The following is a 26,105-nucleotide window of genomic DNA, read 5'->3' as shown; positions in this document are numbered from 1 at the left end:
TGACAGACAAACACATTGTGGAGCTGTAGTTTAAATAATTTTCCTTAGTGCTATCAGGTTATTTGGCACAGCTATAGATCTCTCTTAACCCTTTAAATTACTTTACAAGCATGTAAGTAATGTAGTATTGTTATTGAGGTTTCAAAGTATTAGCTACTGTAATCCAGAAATCAGTATCCTCAGCGATATGCAAACTGCTGTCAGATCACTTTCTGCTGAGCTATTCCAAATGACACTGTAGGAATAGGAATCTTTCACAATTGTTTTTTTGACTGATATGTTACAAATATAGCAAACATGGCTCCTGCTACCTAGCACTTCCTAGATTATGAAACTCTGCTCTTAAAAATATTTTACTCTCTTAGTCTTAAGATATATGATTTCTGACACTAAATGTTGGTTAGGAGACATATTCAAAGCAATCTGTGCAATAGCAAGGTCTACAGGATAAACAAGCTTCTTTCATGTCTGGTTACAGTGGCCTGTCCAGTATAGGCAAAGAAAAACTACACAAAGAATTAACAAGAACACAAAGTACACAAGTGTGTTTATTACATTTTGCAAGCACTTTGTTCTACATTTCAAAAACGCCACCATCAAGCTGTTGGCACATTTATGTACAAAACAGATTAATTGTAATGCCTGCTACAAAGCATTCTTTGTGAAAATACAAACTCTAATACCAGAGAAGAGCCAAAAGCATTAACATCATTACATGAGTTTAAAAGACATAGTTTTAAAAATCAGCACAAACATTTTAAGACACAAAACTGAAACACTACAATATAGAATCCAAAAAGAGGTTCCTAATACTTTTTGCAGAACTGTAATACCGGTACTGCACATTATCAGAAAACTGTTGACCCCGTAGGACAGCTTAAGTGTAAAAAAAATCCAAACCAAAACCAAAACCCCAAATCAAAAACACAACCAAAAAAACCCCAAAACAAGCAAAAGAAAAGAAAAAGAAAAAAAGAAACTCAACCAACTAATACTACTTAATGCATTATCATGCCACAAGTAACTATAGTATTACCTTCTACTTACTACAAGAATTGTTAAAAATTACCGATGATGCATGACTAGTAATAGTACAAAGAAGAGTTTCACTCAAGAAGTTTTATTAGAAATGCACTTACACTGAGAGAGAATTCACAATGGTCCAATAAGTGCACAAAACTACCTAAGATTTTTAACACTGACAAAAATGTCTTGTCAGGCTACATCACTTTAAAAGACACTTTACAGCATTCTTGTAGCATTAGAAATAGGCAAAATAAAAAAAAGAATCCACCAAATTTGGTCCAATAATACTGACTTTTCTTAAATAGGGTTTTTTGTTCTGTTTTTGATACAGGCAATTCTTTCAAATTAAGATGACCTATCTTTCTGATAACATTTTCCTATCAAAATAAAGGTTCAAATATATTACTACACTTTGAAATAATAAGCTCTGTAGTGGTCTTTCACCTTACTTCAACGTAATACAGGTAAACCATTATGTGTAGGAAAGCTAGAAGCCAAGCTATAACATTTATGGAAGTCTCCTTTGATATATCTTTTACAGTTCAGACAGGTGCAATCCATTTAAATTTTTAAAGCAGGTAAAAAGACATCTGACTCCTATGGTCACTGCATTTTTGATATATTACTTTCATAAATGTAGCTAAGCAGTAATTTCTTACATCATCACATGGACAGCTCCAATTTAGCATAACCATCATTGAATTAAAGAGAGATTATTCTGTAGAAAACTATGAATAACTATATCACTTAATTAACAGTTGTCTATATACCATAACTCGTTAACAGGTAGCCGTGGTATTGAATTCCTTCAAAAGGCAAGTGGCCATGCATTGTTAGCACCACGGACTGCATGCTCACAATACAAACAGGAATTATCACCCATGGAACTTGAAACAAGAGAATATTCTTTAAAAACATCAATAATACAATGTTAACAAAGATAAGAAGCACTTTTTTCTTTTTTTTTTTCTTTTTTTTTCTTTTTTCGCTTTTTTTTTTTATTTTTTTTACCCACTATTACAAATTTAGAAATTGCACCTTTGATTGTTTAAAACGTTCTTAGGACCTTCATTCAAGTTGATCAGGGTCCCTCTGGCAGGTTTTCCATATATAAAGGAAAGTCATCAGAATGTTTTCTTTATATATTGTACATCATGTACAATGGTCCCTTTGAAGTATACCTGTAGTTAAAGTAGTTACTGAACTCAAAACTAAAAAGTATAAAAAGCTACTTTTTTTTCCAAAAACATATAAGAAACAATGCAAAAGGTGTTATGCATAACACATACAAAGTGATTAAAAAAATCAAACACAGAGTTGTATTTGACAATCGTTTAGTATCCTTGACCTATCAGAACTAATTAGCTTAAAGGGGTTCAGGAAAGGCTATATAGGAGCTTTGTGGTATAGAATGGTCACACCAAGTAAGAACTAATTAAGAAACCAAGTGCTAGACAACCAAGAATTGTATGTAGGTGATATGTACGTCACCCAAACTATCTTTTGTGAGAAGCACTTTCAATTGTTTTTAAAATGGTAGGATGGCCTTTAGTTAAACAACAAAGCATTCACATGTTAGGAAGTAAGACAAGGTTTCTTTTATGTATAAGCATTGAGCCGCTCTTTAGAGCGAGTAGAATGAATATCATGCAGCTCTTGTTCCTCCTTTGATTTAATATCCTCATATTTTTGCATTCTGCAAGCATCTTTCACATAGGCCCAGTTGGCAGACAAGACCATGAGATAATGAACCTGTAAGAGAGGTAACACAGCATTAAGAAACAATAGAGTAGCCAGAGCAGAGCGTGTGCAAACCTGAAGGCTGTAGGACAGACTCCTTATCAGCAGGAACTAGGCATTCCTGTGTCAACAAGCAGCATAGGACCATGGTGGCAAATTCAGGCTTCATTAATCTTCAGATTACTCATCTCACAGCTGTTACTGTTACTATAACTAGTAGTTGGTAGCAATAAGTATAAGAAAAAAACCCCTAAAACCTGAAAAATCCACAAATCATCTCTGCATAATTTTTCAGCTAGTCTGCAAAGGTACATTCTGGTTATCTATTTACTGTACTTTTCCCCACTGAAGAACTATTTCTTATAGTTCTTAAGATAGAAATATGCCATAGACACATCTTATGATTTCATATCTAATACAATTACAGAAAGTTTTGCTTTTTAATTTCTTGTTCAAGTCTGCACTGTCTGTCCATTTAGCTATGACTTCTTTCAACTACAATTCGAGCTTTGTATTCAACTTGCCAATCTGGGGAAAAATTGTCAATAACTAAAAATTAAGTTCAGTTAGGCAAAATTTGAGAAAATATAGTTGAAAAAAAAAAAAATTGGATGCTCTGTTTACTCTGTATTCAGTCAGAAAATACAAATGTTCCACAAAGATATTCAACTGGTTTATGCTGGGACTCTCTGGACATTTATTCCTTTCCTAGCAGGCTTTCAGACACTTTCTGATTAGATCATCTCTTTAATTTATGTTAATCTACTTCCTCAGAAGCAATGGGCAATTTTGTGAGATCCAAAATATTTCACCCCTCTTCTAATATGTTTTGTTTTGGTTGTTTTTTTTTTTTTTTAAATATCCAAGGTTATTTGGACTTTTTTTTTTTTCACAAATGTTTATTGGCAGTTGGTTGCTGATTAGTACAGGCAAAATGACATTTCTTAATCTGGATAATGACAATCAACGAAAGCATTCTGAAGCCCTTAAAAAGACCAGGTATTTTTCTTCCTTTTTTATCCCCATGTTCTATGTCAAGTTTCCAATTAATCCTTATTTGAGGAATACTCTCTGGCTTGAGGAGGCATAAAAAAGAAAGAAGTTCTTCAGAGATTCTGTCCTTTAGGAAAAACCCTAGAGAATAATATTTCTACATATCTGTAGGATTTTCTTTATACTTATAGAACACTAGCAACACAATCCATGAGTATAGATGTTGGAGATGGCAACATGTTGTGTGTCATTCTGGAACACTCTCTAGTCGTAATTTAGTACAGAGGAAAAGTAAACATCTTCTATCCTAACTCAGCTCTTCCAAAAGCTTTCACCTTGGGTAGTGTCTGCATCAGGCATTTCTAGATCAAATGAGAGACCCTAATCCTGGATCCCCATTGTACTGAATGAAACACCTTAAATTCTCCACAGTAAAAGTATTGAGAAAAATTAAAATAAACAGGCCGGGAATGCTAAAAATTTTGTCATATCAATTGCAATTTGCACCCCATAAAAACATGAATACTGGTCCTTTGAGTCTGAAATTTCAGTTAAAAACACAATCTGAACCTCAAACAGACTTTGACAAGAGAATCCTGAAAGTGGGGGGTATCTGAGCAGTGCACTCACATCTTCATGACCTTTTAAAACATATTTGCCAGAAATCCCCGCAACTCAAGAATCTGTCATGAAAATGGGATGATGTAGGCACTATCCTAATCCTCTCAAAATAGTTGGTAATGACCCAGTGAGAAAACATCAATTTAAACTTGATGTTTTGCAGTTTCACTCAGCATTTTTGTTAAAAAATAGACTATTTTGAAGGTATATTGGTAACAGTCTGATCTTCATTAAACACCTATTCTTTTCCCATCCCTTCTTTATGAAGTTACTGGATCAAGCTACTATAATAATGGTTGAAAACACCTGAAGTTCATATTCACTGTAAATAGGAAGACTTGCCAGGAAACATGTACATTCATTTATATAATCTGAAATATATATCCATGTTTTATAATGAGCTATACATTGAACAGTACCATCACCTTTGTTTTTTATTTTAACACCAAGTTCCTAGATAACATTGCCACACTAAGGAGGTCATTTCTAAGTGGCTGTCTAATTGCATTTCACAATTCCATGACCTGAATAGCCTGAAGCCAGTGGGGCCCTCATCAAGGCTTATTTAAATTGAAGCCAGGCAGCTTCCACAGTCTGCCTCAGGAGGTTTCAATTACAGACATATGCAATACAGTGCAGGGTCTTTCCATACCTATTCCTGCTTAGATTTCTTCATAAGGTGAAAATATGCTTCAGTGTTTAGAAACTGTGGAATTGCAGCTAGCCTAGGAGGGTATTGGGGGAGGCAGGAGGGGAATTTGTTGTGTTTTTCCATTCAGGACATGTCACTCCTTCCCCAGGACCCAAGTCTAAATAACTTTTCCTCCTCCCTTTACACGCGTCTCATACCCTGCAGAAGAGCACAATCATACTGGGGAAAAGAACAGATCACTCTATATTTCTCTTGTCCCTATTTTAGGGGAATTGATTGTATCTCCACCTTGCAGGACATAATTTCTGTGGAAGTTAAGGCAAAAGAGTTACCAGCTCACATGTCAACTTTTGAGAAAGGAAATTTTGCATGTCATAATTAAATTTTTCTACAGTGTTTTTGGGGAAACATCACAGGTGGAATGGATACTGGCTTTGCAATAAACTTCTGAATGCTAGAGCTTATATTTAAACAACTTCATTTCTTCTGTTTCTATTTAAAACAACACTGAAAACAGTAAAATTAATATGCATTATTGTAATGATTCTTTCCATATGCATTTGTTATTCATTCAGACATAAGAAAGAACAGTACTGCTCAGAATCATACATGGTAGAAATTAAATATGATTCAAAAGCCTGGTTATTTTTTCCATTATGAAGACTCTCAAAAAGCATTTACAACATAAATAATTCTATCAAGTTTTTGTTCTTTTTTTCCCATCTTGCGTTGACATAAGAATGATACATTTTCAAAATAAATTCTTTGACAGTGTTCTTTGCTGCAAAATGAAACTTTCCCTAACAGATATTGTAAAATAGATGAGGTTTTGTATATATCAGTCCTAATATATAGGACAATTCTCCTTTTGAACCCCAAATCAACATTCTCCTTTGCAGATTAGAGAGGCATCTAGTGAATTGTGAAAAAATTCTAACATTCATAAACAAATCTGAGACCAAGAGACATGGGGAATTTTTGATCTGTGACCAAGTGGTTTTGCCAGTATTAACAAGTTTTGTGGTGGTTTTGCAATAAATTACCATTTTTAAAAATATATATTTTAAAAATACAATTTCATGAAAAGTATCCTGCAGACAGACGGACTTAACATTTATGAATAAGCTTATTATTTTGTGAATTTTGTAGAATTATATTGACATTAGAGAGTTTAAGAAATCTTCAGATATTTTAATATAGTCTGGCACTTGCAAATGTTCATAAATTCAGAAGTGAGGATACAGTGGAGTACATTGATGACATAACTCTAAATGTCAATTCAGAGGCCATATTTTGCCAGTTCAGTTATTCAGCAGTGTCCCTAATGCTGCACTACTGTTACTGGCTGGCCATAAATACAATGTATTTACCACTTTAGTCAGATGGACTATTCTAGTTTAAAGTAATTGTTTGCAAGAAATGTTTTAAGAGTGCATTATATTATTAAGCTTTTTATTTTGTAAAAGACTGGTATTTTAATCTAATTTTCCTGCTGGATTTCACAATCATGTTCTGGATATACACAAAGACAAAAGTCATCATTTCATATTTGTGATTATTCTTGAAACAGCCCATGTAGTGAAGGGCATTGGTTCTCAATGATTGAAATGACTTCTGCACAATGTTTCTCACTGCTGATGCATTTCCTCTGTCTACTAATTTGAGTGTAAGATCTGGAGAAAAAATATATCTTCCACTTCCTAGATGAGATAGCTAGGACGCCAAAATAATTTTTCATCCCTTAAATTACTTTTACATTGGGAAAGTAAACTTCCCTTAAAGGAGAACCTGCTAATATCTGCATGTCCAACTACAAAATTCTGAATTTTCCCTCATGTCCTATTGTTGTGTTTGGCTACTGTGTCGAGTGTGAAGGACATGTCCCAACCTACAGGTGTGGTCTGGTATCCTGCATTTAGGAATTACCACCATCAACGAGTGGAATCTGCTACTCTTTAGCAGGTACCTAACAGATTGCAATGGTAGGTTAAAAACAGTGTAGTTACAAACATGAAATATATATATAAAACTGCCAAAAACATTTAATGAAATATATGTCTAACAGCATTGGGGCACTGCAATTTACTAGCACTTAGAATAATTTATATTTTTGTTGAAGCAGGGTTATCATGTCTCCTCTGTGCAGTCACAGAACTCAAGAGAAAGCACATTTGGATATGAGTAATCCTACAAAAATATGTGACTGAAGTGCACCATCAAAGTGAATTCAAAGAGTATTTGTGTCTGGTGTAACACCGCTCTGGTATCTTTGATATGCTGAGCTTTGAAGCTCAGGAGGGACTTTTGAAAAGGGACTTTTAAAAACTTCATTGAAAGTATTATGTATTTAAACTATGTGGCACAATGTACTTAATTTGCTTTCATTGAAGATGTGTTTTTTTTCATTGAATATTTTTGGTGGCTATTTGGATTCAAAACTCTCGTTTGAAATGCAGAATTTTCATCTGAACAAAACAGCATTTTATGATACCTACTGAATATACTTCAAAATAATCATACAGTGGAAAACTAACGATGCCTTGGATTTAATTTCCTTACACTAATGATATATTATTATATTTGACACATGGTCACCATTTTTGGAACTATAAACAGAAAAATTTTGGTTTGAAAAAACAATTGAATTATTAATATGAATTGTATTCTACTATTACACATATTATTTGTGGCCTTGAAAGAAAAACTACATTGAAAAGATATATTTTTCATTTAGCTATTTTTGGTGTTTGCAAGGTGTCATGTAATAATGAAGAAATGGGAGATAAAAACAAAAAAAAACATTAATGTAAGAGGAGTACTAGCTTCATTGAATATTTTCTGAATGTACTTTTTTATAAATGTAATTATAAGGATAACAAAATAATCATGGCCCTAAAATCCATTAAAATTACTAGTATAAGCAGTATATAGTAATCACCACCACTAGCACTTATGAATGCATCAGCACCAAGTAGCAGTCACTTTCCATTTTCCATTCCAGTGTGCATAATGCAAACCTACACCACTACAGAACTGTGAGCCTAAAAATATCTTTATGCTTAAGCAAATACAGAAGACAAAAGACAGAAGAGCAGGGCACTAGCTCATACACTCTTCTCTCAGTGGAACCTTCTCATTGACAAAATGTCACTAAATTTAAAGTAATCTTCATTATAAAGGAGCAGAAAAAATAGTCCTGACAGAAAAATCAACACATTCATATATATTCACAGAACTGACAAAAAGATTCTGCTCAATTCTGCTCCTAAAATAGCAGCGTGGCAAGCCTGTGAATACCCAGAAAGGCAGAGATCATAAAAGTATAATACTATGGTTACAACACAGACATGTGAATTCAGACACTTGTCTGAATACAGCAAGAGAATAGTAAAAACTCTTAGCATGTACTTAAAGGTGTTTTTCTTAATTCAAAAAAGTAATCATGATATTCTACTTCAAAGGGAATCCATCAATATATTAAAAAAAAAAAAAAAGAAAAAAAGAGAGAGTATTGAATTACAGAACTATATTTTAATAATAGCTTTGAGTGATAGTATGGAAATGGAACAGCTGTCAGAACCAGAACGTATCAGCAATTCAGATGAGGCGGAGTGTTGGGTAGCTCACCATAGCAATGACTGCTGCTCCAGCTCCAGCAAGGGCCACAATGAACAAGTGGAATGTCATGTTTAGCTGCAAAGGGAGGCAAAGAAAAGGGCTTTCATGGTTGTACAGCAAACAGCAAATGAACAAAAATTCAGAATAACATAGAGGAAATAATTACCCTCCTGGTGCCACCTTTCCACAAAAGAAATGAATAGCAATATTTTTCTAAGACATTGATATCATTACATGTCATTGTGCTAGTGCTTGTTTTGTTACAATGTTCGTATCAGGGAAAAAAACATAACTCTATTTTAAAATACAACATTTACAGAATAAAATATTAAGAAAATTAATTATTTAAAAATAAACACTCCAGTAAATTGAGGGTTTTGTTTGGAGTTTTTTTATGCTACAGTATTACAATACTACCTTACAAGAACTATTTTGTGGTGGCTTTTCCAGTGGCAGAGACAGCCTAAGAAACCCCATTTTCCCTTCATTAACTAGCTTTGTATCCTCATATATTGATCCACTTTCCACTTAAATATGTTCACAGTGATTTCATATAAACCAGGTTCCTTACATAGTTCAAATTAACCACCTCCCTCACCTCACCCCAAACCAAATGATCACATTTGCTTTTAACTTCAGTGACCTGGTTTATGCAGCAGCCACAGAGAGTCAACTGCACCATAAGCACTGCATTTGCTAAGGTATAAGGATGGATTGTGTACCTTCCCTCTAAGGTACTTCAACCATAGTAAGACCCAGTAAAACACTTAGCAAATGTTTATCCTTCTGGCTTCAGAGGGATCAATGTTTTAGCCTCTCTTTGTTTTAGGCAGATGTAATTTTGTTTGTCTTGTCTTCATCTTTTATCATTTAAAAACAAAACCAGAACCCTCAGCTGCACTGAAACAGGTGGCATTTGTCCAAGGGAAAAACTGCAAAGAAAAATGCACTAAGAGCTACTGTCATAATGCTTAACAAGGTTTGGCCAACTCCATTTGAAATCTTTACTTTCCTGTCATAAGAGTAATCATAGGCCCTTCAATCTGTGATTCATTATATGGACCTATTAATTGTGCAGCAGGGTCATTAGGAAAACATCTCAGTAACAAATAAAAAGATTTTGGAATTATTGAAAAACCCCAAACAAACAAACCACAAGTGTATTTAGAAAACAAATGGATGGAGAAATTGCACTGACTAAATTTGGTACTTGGTAAAAGACAAGGAAAACTTGCATGGCTGTATTTCCACTGTGATTTAATTCATCACCATAGGTAGAATTAGACCATTACAGTAAGAAAACATCTATCAGCTACTTCCTAATAGAACATATATTATGGATTTGCCAGAAATACTATGATATTTATTTACCTCATTAGAGTCACACATCTTGATGAAACTTTCTGATGAGGTGCAAACCTTCTTTTCCTCTCCAATAGTTACAATACCTGGGGAAGAATAAATATTCACATTACTTATAATTCCTGGTACAGATCAACTTCCTTTATATGAAAAAAGCTAAGAACTTATTTTAACAATGATATCTGGGTTTTGTTGGCAATCAAGAGCCTGGAGCAACTCTTCTGTGAAGACAAGCTGAGGCAGTTGGGATTGCACAGCCTGGAGAAGAAAAGGCTCTGGGGGAACCTTATAGGAGCCTTCCAGTAACTAAAAGAGTCAGTCAGGAGACCTGGAGAGGGACTTCATACAAGGGCATGCTGCAGTGGAACAAGGAATAATGCCTTAAACTGAAAGAGGGTAAGTTTAGGTGAGACATAAGTAAGAAATTCCTTATTGTGAGGGTGTTGAAGGACTGGAACTTGTTTCCTTGAGAAATGGTGGACATTCCATCCCTGGAAGTGTTGAAGGACAGGTTGGATGGGGTCCTGAGCAATCTGAGAGAAACGTGCCCCTCCCCTATGTCTAGGATTCTATTCTATTTTAGGCAGCACAAAACTAACACATCATCTATTTAGTAAAACCTTGGTAAGAAACATGAAGAGAACAATTTTTCTGCCATTTTTGACCATATGTTTATTCCCTATTTTGATCAGCACAATGATTAAAAAACCAGAAATTATTTGCAAGCAGTTTATACACTAAAAATGTTTGCAAACCTTCTCTACCCTCATGTGGAGAAATGTGCTGTATATTGATGTCAAGCATATTGATCTGGTATTAAGCTTCTTTCATGAGTTATAGAAAAGCATTACACAAACTTACACTTAACTGTTTCTCTTTTCAGCAATAGTAAGTAGAATCTACCTTGCTTCCTTTAGCTAATGTCCAAATAATAAATCAAAGACTAGCTTGAAGAAAAAACTGCAATTAACTCATTTATAATAAAAATTCGTTCTTTCCTAATATTAATCAGTGTTTTTTGCACTGAATTTACAGGAAACAGGTACATTCACAGAATACACACTGTATATGTTAGTGTTCTATGAAAATTATAAATTGAATTAATAAAAAGGTCATGAATATTAACAAAATAAAAGGTCATAGAAAGAAAAATTAATATACTTGATGGGATCTATACAGATAATTGCCTTTTGAACTCACCTGTCAAGCTGTGTAGCAAAAAGACACAATAAATAGTAAAAAAATGACAACTTTTCTTCCCTCTCATGAAAGAAAAATGTAGAATATTTTATTTTAGGTCAATTGAAATGTTTACTGTTTACTATTACTCTTTCTTTGCCAAAAAATGCAGCACCCTTTATATCTCCACACAACAAGTAAAAATATACTGTGATTTTATTTTAGGCCAAGAAAACAAAAAAAAGATAAGAAACTGACCATTGAGCTTATGATTACCCAAAGCTCTGTGGGTTGAGAAATCACTAAGACCTTAACATCTAGAATCAAACCAAGTCTTGTAGAAGGAAGGAATTGAATTACCATCACCAATACAAGAATCCTCAGACATTTTAAGATTACAAATCCCTTTCTATCCAAATATCACACCCTCTCAAAACACACATATATCCCCACGTTATTCAAACCTCCACTATTCAGGCTTTATTCTCACGGCCTCTTATCTCTTTCCACCACTTTCAAAGAATGTTACTATCAGTATTGTTGGTCCTCATCAAGGATTTTGAAAGGAATGAATCTTGCCATGTCCCAATTCACCTGTGCAGAGATGGCTGATATTCTAGGATCTCACATCTCCAGGTCAGTGTCCTACCACAAGAATAAAAGTAATTCTCCAGGTAAAGTATTAATTGGGCATTTTAGACAAGTTCCAGCAATTTCTAAAGAGACTAAGCCAGAGTCCCATGCCAGATTTTCATTACTCTGGGAAGATGGACAAGGTTGACTCAATTTTTTGTCAGGTCTGGAAATGCAGCTCATATTTATACACTGCCCAGACTATTGGGTAAAAGAGCAGAGAGAGACACTGAACAATTGTTTCAGAAACACTGAACAGTTCATTTCAGATACATGGAAGCAAAGCAGTGGAATGCTGTCTTTTGTGAAACCTGACTTTTCATTTAGTGCTTTTCATTTACGCACCATACTGGCGAAGATCCAGGCAGAGGTTAGCTCCATCCACCACGGTGGCGTTTCGGCAAATGGTCCACAGATTGAAGTACATGTAAACAGGCAGAGAAGTGAAAGCTGTAACTCCAAGCCAGGCCAACATAAAGATGTATGTCAGCATAATAAACTGCAGTAAAAGAAGGAAAAACAAAATCAGTGGTAAGTCAGAATATAAGTGATAAACTTTTGGAAAAAAGGGAACCACAGGGTTCCACAAAAAAAAAAAAAAAAAAAAAAAAAAAAAAAAAAAAAAAAAGGAACCACAGGGTTCTGCATTTGCAGAACAAATGTATCCATGACTGGCTTTGTCTGTTTCTGTCCTTATTTAATTTATGGTTATGGTCTGATACTCCATTGATGATTAAGTCAAAATGATGCCAGAGCTCAAATGTGATGTTTCTGAAGAACAAGAATGATGCTCCCAGAAGTGCAAGCTCACTCCATGTTCCTCTCACTCTTGTGCCAATGATGGATGCAAAGCAGTGCACTTGAAGCAGAGACAGCTGCCTGCTCTGTGAAACAAATCTGTCCCTCTCTCTCATCACCACTACTCCAGAGTTAGGACAAGAGGCCCTATGGTTGTATCTTCTACTGTCAATCATGATGCGAAAAATGAAAATTAAATACTGTAGGCTCTACTTCTTTTGCTTTTAAAATTCGTGTCTCAATAAAAAATGAACCTTTGTCTATGACTGCCACAAAATCTCACTTCAAAAATCCATTTTGCATTGAACCAATGAGACTGTGTTTTTGACATTCTGTTATTGCATTCAGACATATTTGGGGTCTACATACAAGCAAATTCATCATTCAGAAAAAAAGGTAAGTAAATGTCCTATAAATATGTAAACACGCTACCTTGCTGTTCCTTTGCTGGGCTGAAACCACTGAGAAACACTTATTAATAACAAACCATCTTTTCATCTTATGCTGTGGAAAGGACATGAAGAGGCTACATGGTAAAACGTGGAAATCACTCTCTAAATATGGAATCCAAATAGCCCCAGCATTTGGTGGCTTCAGAAACGCTGATGAATCTAAACACATTACTAGAAACAAAAAAAAAATTTCATCATACTAACGTTTTTCCAGCTTCTCACCTCAGAAAAATATTGGCTCTGAGAATAAGAAATATTTTTGAAAGCTGAATAAGCTGAAAAAAATATGCCTAAAATTAAACAATTAAACCTTCAAGAATAAATAAGGGATACACGGAAGACATTTTCTTGTTTGTTTTGGGGTTTTTTTGTGGTTTTTTAATATAAGATCTCTCAATTCAGGTAACACAGGAAAAAGCCTAATATAAGAACAGATTTTAGTTATGGAAATCAAATAAGGTCAGAATCTAAAAGGTTGTAAATTACACTAAAAAATGTAGCAGGGTGGCTTATCCACACTGATCTGATCAGGAAAAGCAATCCAAAACAACAAAAGGTCTGAATTTTAAATTAGTTACTTTTATTACTATGAAATTATAGGATAGATGTTCTCAAGCAACATTAAAGAGATGTCAATTGATTTAAACTCACTTCCAAATATTACTAAAGAAAAGTAATTTTAATTCTGAGGAAGTATATTTACATAGGGATTTAATGTAGTTTAATTAATCCAGTTTAAAATTTATTTGAGATTAATTTTCCTGATTGTCTCTTGGTAAATGAGACTTGTAGTACTTTGAAAAGCTATTTAATACTTTTGATATCAGCTTTCTATCCTTTTCTTGAGTTAGTACTCCATGCTTCAATACTCATACTTTACATCCATGCTTACCAGTCTGAGAGTTACAAACTGATTTAACTTTTCCCTCAATGTCCAACTAGTTTAGAAGAAAAACTGATGTGTTTAATTTATACATAAGGATTTCTAAAAATGCATTCATGCAATAATGCCTGTCTTCTTTACCAAATTTTCCCAATAACCCACTTACTAGAAACCCATCTTGTAAAATAGAAAAAATTATAGTGAAGTCCAAAGTAAATATACACCCTTGAGTACTGCTGTAGACATTTCCATGCATCATTTGTTCATCTATTGGAAATTCTATTCCACGTATTGAAGAGCAAATAGTTAACATAAGTAAATACTGTTCTGTACATGCTCCTTTTTGTTGTTGTTTTTGTTGTTGTTATTTTACTGTTTTCTTTTTTCCTTTCCATATTACAGTGTTAAAGTTAATGAAACAACATCTGGCTCAGCCCCAGGCACACATTTACAAATAATTACTTGGAAAATGACTTAGAAATGTAGATCCAGGGATATGAATTCTCAACTAAAGTGCTATGTCCGATCTTAATTCATTATAAAGAGTTGCACTCATTTTTTTTTTCTAAGGCAGGAATAATAAATAAGAAAGAAGACTGTCTTGGTACAGACTTCAAATTCTCATTTATTCTAGAAGTGTTTTAAAAGTAAACCAGCCTCCTGGAATATATTCTTAGCTTGTCAAAAACAGGTAAGTCTGAATTCTTACTTGTGATCCCCCTAAAATTGGTGAAATAAACAATACTTAATAAATTTAGTACATGTCTCAGTGTAGGACATCCATAATTATTTAATGGAGTACTGAACCTTTTATATTAGTTATATTACAGAAATGTGATAACTGTTTTTATGACTGGGCTCTATATAGGTTTAAGAATTTTCCTATTTTGTGATTAGCACCAAATGGACAAAAAAAGATAGGCTTTACCATGAGCATGAGAAATTATTTTAATATCTATTTATTTTCTGATCTGTAGTAATAATGAAGAAGCCTACTCAAAAATCCCCACTGAGATAATGCAAAGCACTAGTATAGCAAAGAGGGGGAAAACAGAGCTTATTAGCTCTAAAAAATCTGCCTTAGGCATAAAATGATAGTAGAGATCTGTCAGATGACAGTTGCTGTGAGTCACAAGGGCTGCTTTCTCAGAGAGAATTGTCTGCTTGTTATGGAACAGATTCGCTTTAAAAACATGAATCTGATTGGTTGAGTATCTCAGAAAAAGTTGCTCAAATGATGAATAATTTAATTTTAAAAACATATTTTAGAAAAGGAAAAATTTCAGTTTTCCTCTGTTGGTTTCTTTCAGCTGAAGAGCCAGTGGCCAATGACATACCTAATTTTATGTCATAACACCAAGAAGACAGGAAAAGATATGGGAGCTTCATCTGGTTTTGTAAGAATAACTGAAATACAAAAATTCATCTTAAACCATGTGGTAGTTATGGGTTATCACTGATATCAATGAAGCAAACCACAGAAATGTGATCTGGGCAATAATATATTTCCTGCATTAAGGGCAGTAAAAGAAGTTTAACCTTGCACAAAAAATTATTAATTTCTAGCAATAGCAGGTAGTAGCTTACAAATTCTTTTTATAATTGAATGAAATTATGAATTATTTTATTTAAAAAAAAAAAACATGTGAAAGAACAATATAGTTTTTTTAGGCCATTTTCTCTGCAATTACAATCTTTTGTCTTTGCTCAAGAGAACTTACAAGGAATGCTTAAGGAGCTTGTTCACTCCAGGAATTAAATTCAGAACCCAGTCTCCTGAGATTCAAAGGGATCTTTCTCCTTTGAAGTAGCATTCTGCTACGTGACAAACTGAAGATTTCTGAAATAGTATAGCCTCTTAAAGAGGTATAACAGTTTGTTCTTTAGCATCCTGTCTATTGTGTTTATAGTGAGAATTACTTTCTCTCATCCGTTTGATTTTCACTCTAAGTCAAACACACAAACCCAAAACAAACCAGAAGTGATAGTGAAATTCGTCTATCAAACCACAAAGATAAAAGATCACTAATTTAAACTCAGCTCACATTTGCAAAGAATAGCTGAAATGAATAATTATTTGAACAAACAAATCTTTAACCTTTTTTTAGTGCTTAATTTTTTTGTATCATCACTGCAGCTGGCAAAATGCTCCTGCCAGATTTTGTAAGCTTTTCAGTGCCTGTAATGGCTTTTCTGAGTTATAAATTATCAAAGCAGGCAAAAAGCATCAACCTTCTGGAGTGATGTTTTTAATCAAAACAGACCAACGTCAGGGAGAAGGTATTTCAGAGCATATTTGATATTGTTTGTGTGCAGCACAATTTCCCTGGTGATCATAACGGGTTGAAATCCTTTTCCCACTGAAAACAAACAAATCCTATCTACTTTAATAAGATCAAGATTTCTGTTACTGGTTGTTTTGGGGTTTTTTCCCCTCCTTCTTTCTAATCCATGGGTACTTGTCCCATGAAAAGCATATTCATTAAAATTCAAACACTGTTCTTATTTTAGTTTTGTTATAAATAATTTAGTACCCCTGAAGAAACATTATATGATGGCTTCAGTGACCCTAGGGACAGAGACAGTGAAATCTTATCTAAAAGGTACAACTTCTACAAACAGAAATGGAATGAAAAGAAAACAAATTAAACCTCATTCACTTCATTTTATGAGGACACTACTGCTTACAACAAGAAAAATAATACAGAAACACAGCAACAAATTAAGTGCCCAAATAAAACTACTCCAGTAAACTCATGTGGCCATGTAATTTTATCTTTGTTCCAAACCACTCAGTACTTACTTATACACTTTCTCTCAATCTCATCATTAATATATTTTATATGAACTCCCAGATGTGAGCTCTCAATGCAAAGAGTTGCAAAAAGATGTACAGCTTGCCATGTTTGCATCACATTTAGATTTGTTATTCTGTGACACACACCCAAAAAATGTATACTTTCAGCTGCATGAACTAAGAGGTTCCTTCCAAACCTCTTCACAGCTTCAGAAATTCTTTTAGATGGTTTTTGCCAGAGACCAAAACTGCATCTACAGAGATCATGTACATCCATCCTGCTCAAAGCCCATCATGCTTCATTGTGAAACTCTGGCAGTGCTGGACACCACCCAGAATAAGCCCAGGGATGGCCTGGCTGTCTCTTATGGGAATAGTGGGAAGCAGCTGGACTTGTAGTGCAGTGTAGTCCTGGATTTGGGTGCATTTTCCAAAGAGGAAATACCAGAACAAGGTGCTGTGTTGGAATTTTTGGGCACACAGAAGCATGAACAGAAGGACCTTTTCAATTTCTTCTCAAATTGTCCCATCTTTAAAACATCTCATTCACTTTCAATTGTCTATATATTGGATTCAATACTAATAAAAACTGATTCAGTTTTAGCATTCATTTGCCCAGCCTCAAATTCATAACTGACCTTTGGTTTCAGGCCTTCTGCTTCATGTTGTTCATTTTACCCAGAAAAAATTCCTCTGAATTATTGCTACTGTCTCTTTACCCTGTGCACATTCTGCATTAAAGCATTTGCATACTCTTTTTAAATTATTCATTGCAGCTGACACATATTTTCTCAAATGCTGAAATTTGTCTTGATGCAGTTGTACTGGGAGAGTACTGAGAGAGTGCACAGTTCTCTCTTCAGGTTTAGATTTAGACACTAACACAGATTTAAAGCACTACAAGTGTTCCCACTTCAGGCCTGTTGTTTATTTGCATTCAATTTTCTATTATGCAGGGTTCTGACTATACCTTACATCAACAGTCCAGACTCAATAAGGACTGTTTATCAATAAACTTTTATGAAGAGTAGTTTAAAGATTAGATATTTGTTCCTGTTCATCACCTGTATTATTACCTTACAGAAGTTTAGCTCTTTTCAGAGGTTCAGATTTCATCCAGCAGAGTTTTTCTTTTTTTTTTTTTTTCATTTTTTAAAGAAGAGTCTCTACATAGATACTTCCACCTCTTCCCAATAGATTTTTTCTGTTACAGCATCTTACACGTATAATTCCCCCACATGCAAATATGAAAGAGAGCAAGTAGAAAACTTGCTGACTTCCTCTGGAAAACATTTTAACAATGCAGAAGCTCAAACAGCCTCAGCTGCTTATTTGTCTAGAACCAAAATTGCTATTATTTATTTAAATATAAATAAATGAGAAAATGAAAAAAAATAATGTTTACAGATATCTCTAGACATTAACATGTTTAAGAAGGACTGCTGAGTCCCTCACAAGGAAATGGCCTCTAACATTTCCATTTCTGTACTAACTAGCATCTCCAAATTCATGCCTCATTTATGGAGAGAAATAAAAGATGAGGCAAAAATGTTTCAACTTGTCTCATTTTATATACAATGCTTCTGGAAGAGACTTGTTCTGATACCATCACTAAATGCATTGCAAACCACAGAAAATACACATATGCAAACTCTTTTCAATAACATCACTTTCATTGCTAACAATCACTTGTTGGACATTTATTATTGCCTCTCCAAACGTGTTCATCTCCTCTTTCTCTCTAACATATTTTACTCCCAGGCACAGCTCCAAAAGTCTGTTGAAACATGGATAGATTTCATGGTGTGCTATTACTGTCATGTGGTTGATATTCCTTGGCTTGCATTCAAGTCAACTGCTTCAAGAGGGGAAAAAAAAGCCAATACTGGTCCAAATTTCTCTCCATAGAAGGACAGATTTCTCAGGTTTGCCTAATTGAAATTCATTCATATACTGAATATTACCTAATGAGAACTTCCTTTGATTATTAAAATAAGTTAACAGAACATTATAAAATCCCAGAAAATTGAATTTATACTTTGGAACAATTTTGTTTGACTTTTTAAAACATTTTTCTTCTACAGATAGTCTAGATGGAGGAAAAACTGATTTTGTCAAAATTAGGATCAATTCTCATTGTTGCTTTCTGCTTTTCATCTGCACATGGTTTTTCTAAATGTATGTTTCAAGGTTAAAATATTCCATGTTTTATTTCTATTGCTTTGGAAACCATTTAGATACATGTAAAAAACTGGCTTACTTTCTAATTTATGCTGTTGATTTGTTGGTAGCAGTGTAGGAGATTTCCACAGTCACATCAGAAATGATTCTCTAACAAATTGATTCACTTTTTGAAATATTGCTTAATAAACAAATAGATGAAATATCAGTTTGACTAAGGCTTTGCATTGATGCAAGACTGTTTTACCTTAAGATGATAGAATTTTTCTCTTTGGTACTTCCTTAGAAACCAAATATTCTAATTTATTTTTTTATTCCTGAATTTTCTTTAGAACATTGATGGGTCTGTAGTATTGTGCTGCCTAAAATTATCATTAGTTGCTTTATATATCCTTCAGGCAAGACTATAATTTTTGTAGCCTGATAGGCCTCTGAAGCCCCATAGAAAGCATTGGATCTTTGCTGCTGCTTGACAAAAGCAGAATTTCCTATGTATTTTTTTTTGATCTTTCATAGAGGAATTATTTCTTTCTCAAAATGCACATGCTCATATTTTCACATTCACAAAGTTCTCCTCCTCCTTTTGTTTTTCTTTCTGGTGGTATTTTTCTAATGCTAGGAGGTACAGCCTGGGAATATAGCTAAGCTATTTGTATTTAAAGGTGATTGAAGATAAATAATTTGGAATTAAAACTGGCTTTAAAAAATATGGATTAGATATCTTCATTAAATATTCCTTTTTCATGTGCTCTCCTTTATATGTTCATGCCATGTAACTGTCCAATTCAAAGACATAAAGTACGAAAAACAATCAGTTCCATCTTTACCTTTCCCTGACAATGTAGGCCAGTCCAAGTAGTAAATTTTCTAGGTTATGCTACCAAATTGATGATAAATTTTAATGAAATCCTGAACCATAGTCTAATGGTTTTCAATGATGATGAGTTTTCTATACACAGATGAAGATAGAGCACTCAGCCGGGAAAGGACAGAGCAATACAGATTGTTTACGTTTTTCACATTTCCAAAATTTGCATTGCAACATTTTCAGGAAGATTCCATGGTTTGTAGCTGAACACAAGGCAGTGAAGCTTAAAGTAGAAAGTAGAAATAATAGTTATAAGTCTAAACAAATGTGTCACTCAAGGTACTTAGCTGTCAAAAAAAAGTGTTTCCTTTCCTGATATATTCTTAATGGGCCTTGAGAAGCCCATGCGAAAATAAAGGGGTAGGGACCTTTCTTGCTTGTTTCCTGTCTTGACAAGCATTCTAAGTCAACAACACAGCCTTTAAAGCTTTTATTGTGACCTTAAATAAATTTAAAAGTTTCTCTCCTTCCTGCACAAGCAATGCCAAAAAGTATTTACAAATCTAATTATGAATTCATAAGACATCAACAGAAGCTGCAGTTCACATGAAGAACAAAGGTATACAGTTTCTGTGGGTTTTCTTTCACTATAAAAGTAATGAATTCATGATAATTCCACTGATATTCAAAGGCTTAAATAACTATAAAAAGAGTAAGATGTCTAGATGTAGTTAATAAGTTATCCAGGTGAGAACAAGGATCAGGGAAAACTGTCATCATCTGATGAAACATTCAAGTTAAAGCTGAGGTGGATTATCTGAACATAGGGGAAATAAAACTATCATCTTGAGCAATTCATGCATACTTTGGAAATGTATGACAGCAGTTTAATTAACAAAAATACTTACTGACTGAGCTCATATGCCAAGAAAAAAATCTGTCATCAACGTGCAAGACACAAAGCCCAATCTGAAGCAAAAACATCCAGTTCACACGGTTTATCACCACCACCAACATTGCTGTCAGCGAGCAGCAAGACCAAGAGAAGATGAGCAGGTACTGGCAAGGCACATTACAATGACTGGCACACTCCTCTATTAAAGGAAGTGATGAATGCCACAGTCAACAAAAGGTCTGCATATACAACAAATGGGAAGTTATGGGAGAAAAGGAATATCAAATGAAGTATATTTTATACATGCAATATCCCTAAGTGAGAAAATCTGGAACTATACAATAAAGGAAAACAAAAAGGCCTAGACAGATTACAGAAATAAGACAGAAAAAAAGTAGAGTCAGCACCTAGATATGCACAACAAAGTAATTTCTGAGCTCATTGCAACATACTTCTAGAAATATAAGAAATAGTAAAAAAAATCCTTGCTTTCTTCTTTCTTTTCAAGATGCCATGTGCATACTAACAATGCAGTTGGGAGAGAATGACGTTAAGATTACTCTAGTAACCATTCAACTGAGTTTTGAGCTATTGCTAGAGCTTGTTCTTCCTATTTCAAGATCAAGAGCAGAAAACTGCAAGGAATACAGTTCTCCAAAGAAATCCCAACACTGATTTAGTATCCAGGGATAAGATTAATTCCTACAACCTTTTACCCATATTTTTTTCATCCACTAACTCCAGCGGTGTTTAGATAGCAAATGTTATTCACCTAAATTCCATCTAAAGGGGCCAGTCAGGAGACATCCAACTAAATGCATATAGCTGATTGAAGAGCTTAATATAAAAGACATAACTTAAAAGACTTGAGGGTTATTTTCTTTGGAAGAAAATAGGACAAGTCACAAAAAACTCAATTAATCTGACAAAGTTTGCCTAAGCCTCACTGCTTTAACTACGGAAGGAGCATAGGCCTTTGTCTTGACAACCTTACTGACATTCTTAATTAGGTGGGATTTATCTGTGTCATAATGTATTCCCTCTGAAATTAACTACTCCATTAGCTTCTGGGTAATTTATAGAAAAAAATCATGTTTCTGGTTTTCAGTTGAGCAATCTGAAAGGTCAGAGCACTTTGACTCTCACCTTCCCCATTTCCCACACCACGGTCTAAAACTACTTACAGCATATACAACTAAACATGTGTGATGACAAGAGATTTTTGGATACCTTCCCTAGTCAAGATTGGCTTAAAGGATTTTGGACCCATAAGTATATCTGCTGTCTTGGAGAGAAGGTCCTTTATTTCTTACAAATATGGTAGAAGCATAGTACATTCCTCAGACGGAGCAGAATCTAACCAGAAGCAAGGCCTCCCTGTCTGTCAGATCAGCATCTTTTCCCCAGAATATCCAGCCATGGTATCTAATTTTCAGAAATGAGATCCTCATTTCTAACGTTCAGAAATAATGCATCTGTTCTGGGTGGGAAAGCCAGATGAGCCTGCACTGAACTCTCTTCCTCCTGTTACACAAAGAATCAAGTATCAATATGATGTCATTTCACTGCCTCTGGAATAACTGGTCTGGCAAGCAAAAGATGGAGTGATGAGTTCACAGATGGTTTTTCAAAACATTTGTGACACTTCCATGGATTTTTTGCAAAATAAAATCCAGAAATATTTAGAGAAGTTCAAGTTTTGGTTTAGGCACTCAAGAAGCACGTGTGAAATAGCATGTGCTATTGATAGGTGATCAGGTACCCAGAGGTATTTTCAAAGGCAGAAAGATCCTTGTCAGTAATTAAAATAAAATATTCCTAAAACTAAAGATACAGCAGGTATATGTAAGTGCAGTTTAGAATACGAAACATCTTTCTGTAAAGCCTCAACAAGGTTCTTTTGAAAAGCAAGGTACAAAGAAATAGAAATACAACTGCCACAATGAGGTCTTTATATAATGTTTTCTGATTAAATGAAACAAAAACCAAACCTCCTTTTCCATTTTATAGCATAACATGAGGGGGAAAGTGTCATTGTATTTCTTTGTTCATTTTTTCCATTGAGTCTGTAAGCAGATATTCTAAAACAAAGTGTAAATGAGGCTTTCCATGGCCAAGGGAGCTGAATATAAATAGGAAGGATATTAAATTGCAAACATGAAAACAGTGTTAGAGTTGGCTTCGGGCCTGTCTCCCATTCTTTACTAATCATGCTGCAGCACAGTTATATACGGCTGTTTATTTAATACCCTAAAAGTATGTTCATGCATGGAAAAATGAAGCCCAGAAACAAAGCCATCCCTCTTCAAATGTGACTGGCATTGTCTTACTGCTTTTGTTTTACTTTTCACAGTAAATTAAAAGTCTGCAAACATTGCCAGTGAGAGTCTTCACTGTCACTTTCACAAGGCCTGTCTCAGATGGGAGAGGGGCTACTCCATGGCAGCACTGACATGACTTGGTGCCAACCCTCTGGATGCTCACATCAGCTGATAAGACACCTATACAGTCACTGGGAAGGTTAGGCTGAGCTATTTCTTTTTCCATTACTTCAGGCAAAAAAAAATTCCTTTTGTCCATTCCGAGCTAGAAAGTGAGCTATTTGCAGCTGAGGGGGGAGGTCAGGAAGGGCACATGAAAAGTTCTTTTGGTGTTCTTAAAAGCCTGCTTTTCAAAAAGGTTCCTTAAGTAAGATAAAAAGATGTTACTTGTCATATTTCCATATATAAAAATACAGCTTATCCATACAAAGTTAAAGTTAATTTTCCTACTTGAAATTTTTTATTGCTATTGATGCTTAAACTTCTATTTAGAAAGACATCAATAAATTTGACGTGAAATCTTGGTCATAACTGGAGTTTTTACAAAGGTGTTTTTAATGCAGAACCATTTTTATAATTTTAATTTTTCAAAACAACAAATATCCTGTGAGTACATTTCTGTTAGTATTAAGACACTGCTAAAAGAAACCAAATGTTTAATCTTTAACTAAACTTTGTTTAGTTTTTAATATTGACAAAATTACTAGCTCAAAACTTTATACAAGGAAGCTTTCTTACAACATGTAGTATCTGCCAACCCCTTTCAATAGCATTATCTCGTTTTAGCAACTGTACACAGCAAAATTTATTACAGCACATTTTTAACAACTGAACAATCTGATCTTGACACACAATACTCATTTGGTTTCATTTACCTCTCCACTATCCTTTTTCTTGTTCTTAGGTCTTATTTCTTTATATCCTTGCATGTTTTTAAGGAACTGAATAAATTCTAAACATGTCTCTCTTGGATTGAAATATTTTCTAATTCCAAATATATATATTTAAATTTAAGATTTTTTTCCCTTAAGAATTTTAAGTATGAGACAATGAAAATCAACCTAGTCAAAAGGATATCAAGTTTTAATTGACATATACCCTCTAGAGCACAGATGCTAAAGCCAGAATAATAATACAGAACAACTCCAGACACTTGTATAGCAATCTTACCGACCCATCATCAAAATGAGACAAGCAATCAAACAGCAGGTTTGTGGGTTTTTTTCACCAGGAAAAAGAAAAAAAACTTCAAGAATAATGACAACAAGGTATTTAACTCAAACTAGTTTATGTATTATTGTAATTGTGATCATACACAATATACAGCCTTAACCTCAGCTGCACAATATGTATCAACCCAGGGCTTTCCAAAGTAAAATACAAACATTGCAAATTGATGATGTGGGAAGTAAAGTGTTGAAGGAACTAATGCAATGAAGCATTAATAATAACAGCAATGACATTAACCATAGGATAGCTGTTTCTTCTAGACACATGCTATAGAACTCCAGTTACCAAAACTGTGAGGGGATGTAGCACTGCTGTGCTGCAATACTGAGGACAGGCATTCATGAGAGCTGTGAAGAAAAATAGTGTTCTGAAAACCTTGCTGCTCAACACAGAATTGGAATTTAGTAGGTCCTCAGTGAATGCAGATTAGAGGCTTCTTTCCAGAAGATGAAGGCAGTGTTGGCATAAGTAATGACTGCTCTTTATTTAAAATGCTCTAAGTCTTTTTTTATATATTTATTTAAAGATTTTAAAGCAATCTTAGTCAAAGTCCCAAAATCATATAATAATGACAAGAACAAAAGAAAAAGAGACAAAAAAATGGGATTATTGTGGTGCAGGTTATATCTATGTAGAGATGACCTAGAGACTGCATTCCTCAATTTACAAGATGCAGATCATCTGTGTCCAGTTTAACCTTAAATATCAGGATAGTCAAAATACTAGTTTTGATAGTCTTTGTGTGACTGGAAGTATCTATTCCTTATATTTGTTTAGACTGTATTCCACTTAATGAAGTGTTGACAGTTGCAGTAGAGTACTGTGGGAAACCCAACTCTACCTACTAATTTATATATATTGTTTATCATTAATACATAATGATAAAAATAATTGTACTTTAACCCAGATCTATTTGGCTGTATTTATTCATTTAGTATTCATCAAAAAATATGAGGTTTTGACGCAGACTGTGTTTTCAGAAATATCCAACAGCGACCAAGTGCACAGGCCTCTTAGCTTAGATGCAGAACAGTCAAATACCAAAAAATTAGTTACTTACCTGACACTGAACAGAAATGTTGAAATAATCCCAGTTGAAACAGTCAGCAATTTTAGTATGATAAAATTCCATTCAAGTCCTAGTACAATCAGAATTTTTTGAATCCAAGTTTGCCAGAGTCATAAATGACTCCAAACCAGAGACTAACACGGGAGTAAATAATGGGCTGTTTGCCATTTAGAAACAAAATAGAACCTGATTACTGGTCTCAGCTTGTTCCAAAAAGAAACAGGCAAGATTCCTAAAATAACTGAAAATATTAGAAAGGGAAATATTTATCTATCCCAGTAGAGCTGGAGGCCTTACAGTTTTAGTCTTGTTCAATACAGCTTATGTTGCTGAGGTAATGAGCTTTCTCACTCAGCTGGTGGAATTCATTGCTCCTGAGTAGCAAGAATTATTTAGCATTTAAACAATACAGAGACTATTTATAACACTCTGATCTCCTTTGCTGTAATTTTTAAGCACTGAACTGAGGCGTCACAAAATATTAAAGAAAAATAAAACCAAAAAATAAATATCACAAGACACTGAAAAAAATACAAAGCATACTGAATTTGTGGTAAGCACAAAAGCTTTCTTAGCCACTTACCCAGGCACTCACACATCTGCCACAAGTGGTGATTTTGAAATCTCCATAGAGATCCTTGATGGCACCGGTTGTAAAGAATCCCTCCACCATCAGCAGAATGCCATATACAAAGAATGCAGCTGCTACACCATATATCACGTATTTGAAGATGTCAATCCTGCATAGGAACAGCAAAAAATTAATTATCTGCATAAATATTTAAAGCTGACTCTGAAATTTCAGGGTGAGATAATCAGACCCCCTGAGTCTCAAACTTCATGACTG

At 34.3% G+C, this 26,105-nt stretch overlaps 1 protein-coding gene across 1 annotated transcript in view; it reads right to left on the bottom strand.

The window, feature by feature from the left end:
• Positions 1-530: 530 nt before the first annotated feature.
• Positions 531-26,105, bottom strand: part of GPM6A (glycoprotein M6A) — a 109,413-nt gene continuing 83,838 nt past the window's right edge. Inside the window, exons 3-7 of the mRNA XM_083862501.1 lie at positions 25,842-25,998; positions 12,170-12,323; positions 10,022-10,098; positions 8,660-8,725; positions 531-2,778 (exon numbers count right to left, since the gene is read on the bottom strand). Coding sequence (XP_083718627.1) covers positions 2,626-2,778; positions 8,660-8,725; positions 10,022-10,098; positions 12,170-12,323; positions 25,842-25,998 — 607 coding nt within the window. The 3' untranslated portion in view covers positions 531-2,625. The remainder of the gene's footprint in view (positions 2,779-8,659; positions 8,726-10,021; positions 10,099-12,169; positions 12,324-25,841; positions 25,999-26,105) is intronic.

The sequence above is a fragment of the Zosterops lateralis genome (genome assembly GCF_965231275.1).
Source record: "Zosterops lateralis genome assembly, chromosome: 5".
NCBI classification, from domain to species: domain Eukaryota; kingdom Metazoa; phylum Chordata; class Aves; order Passeriformes; family Zosteropidae; genus Zosterops; species Zosterops lateralis.
This window is presented reverse-complemented; position numbering and strand designations above follow the sequence as displayed.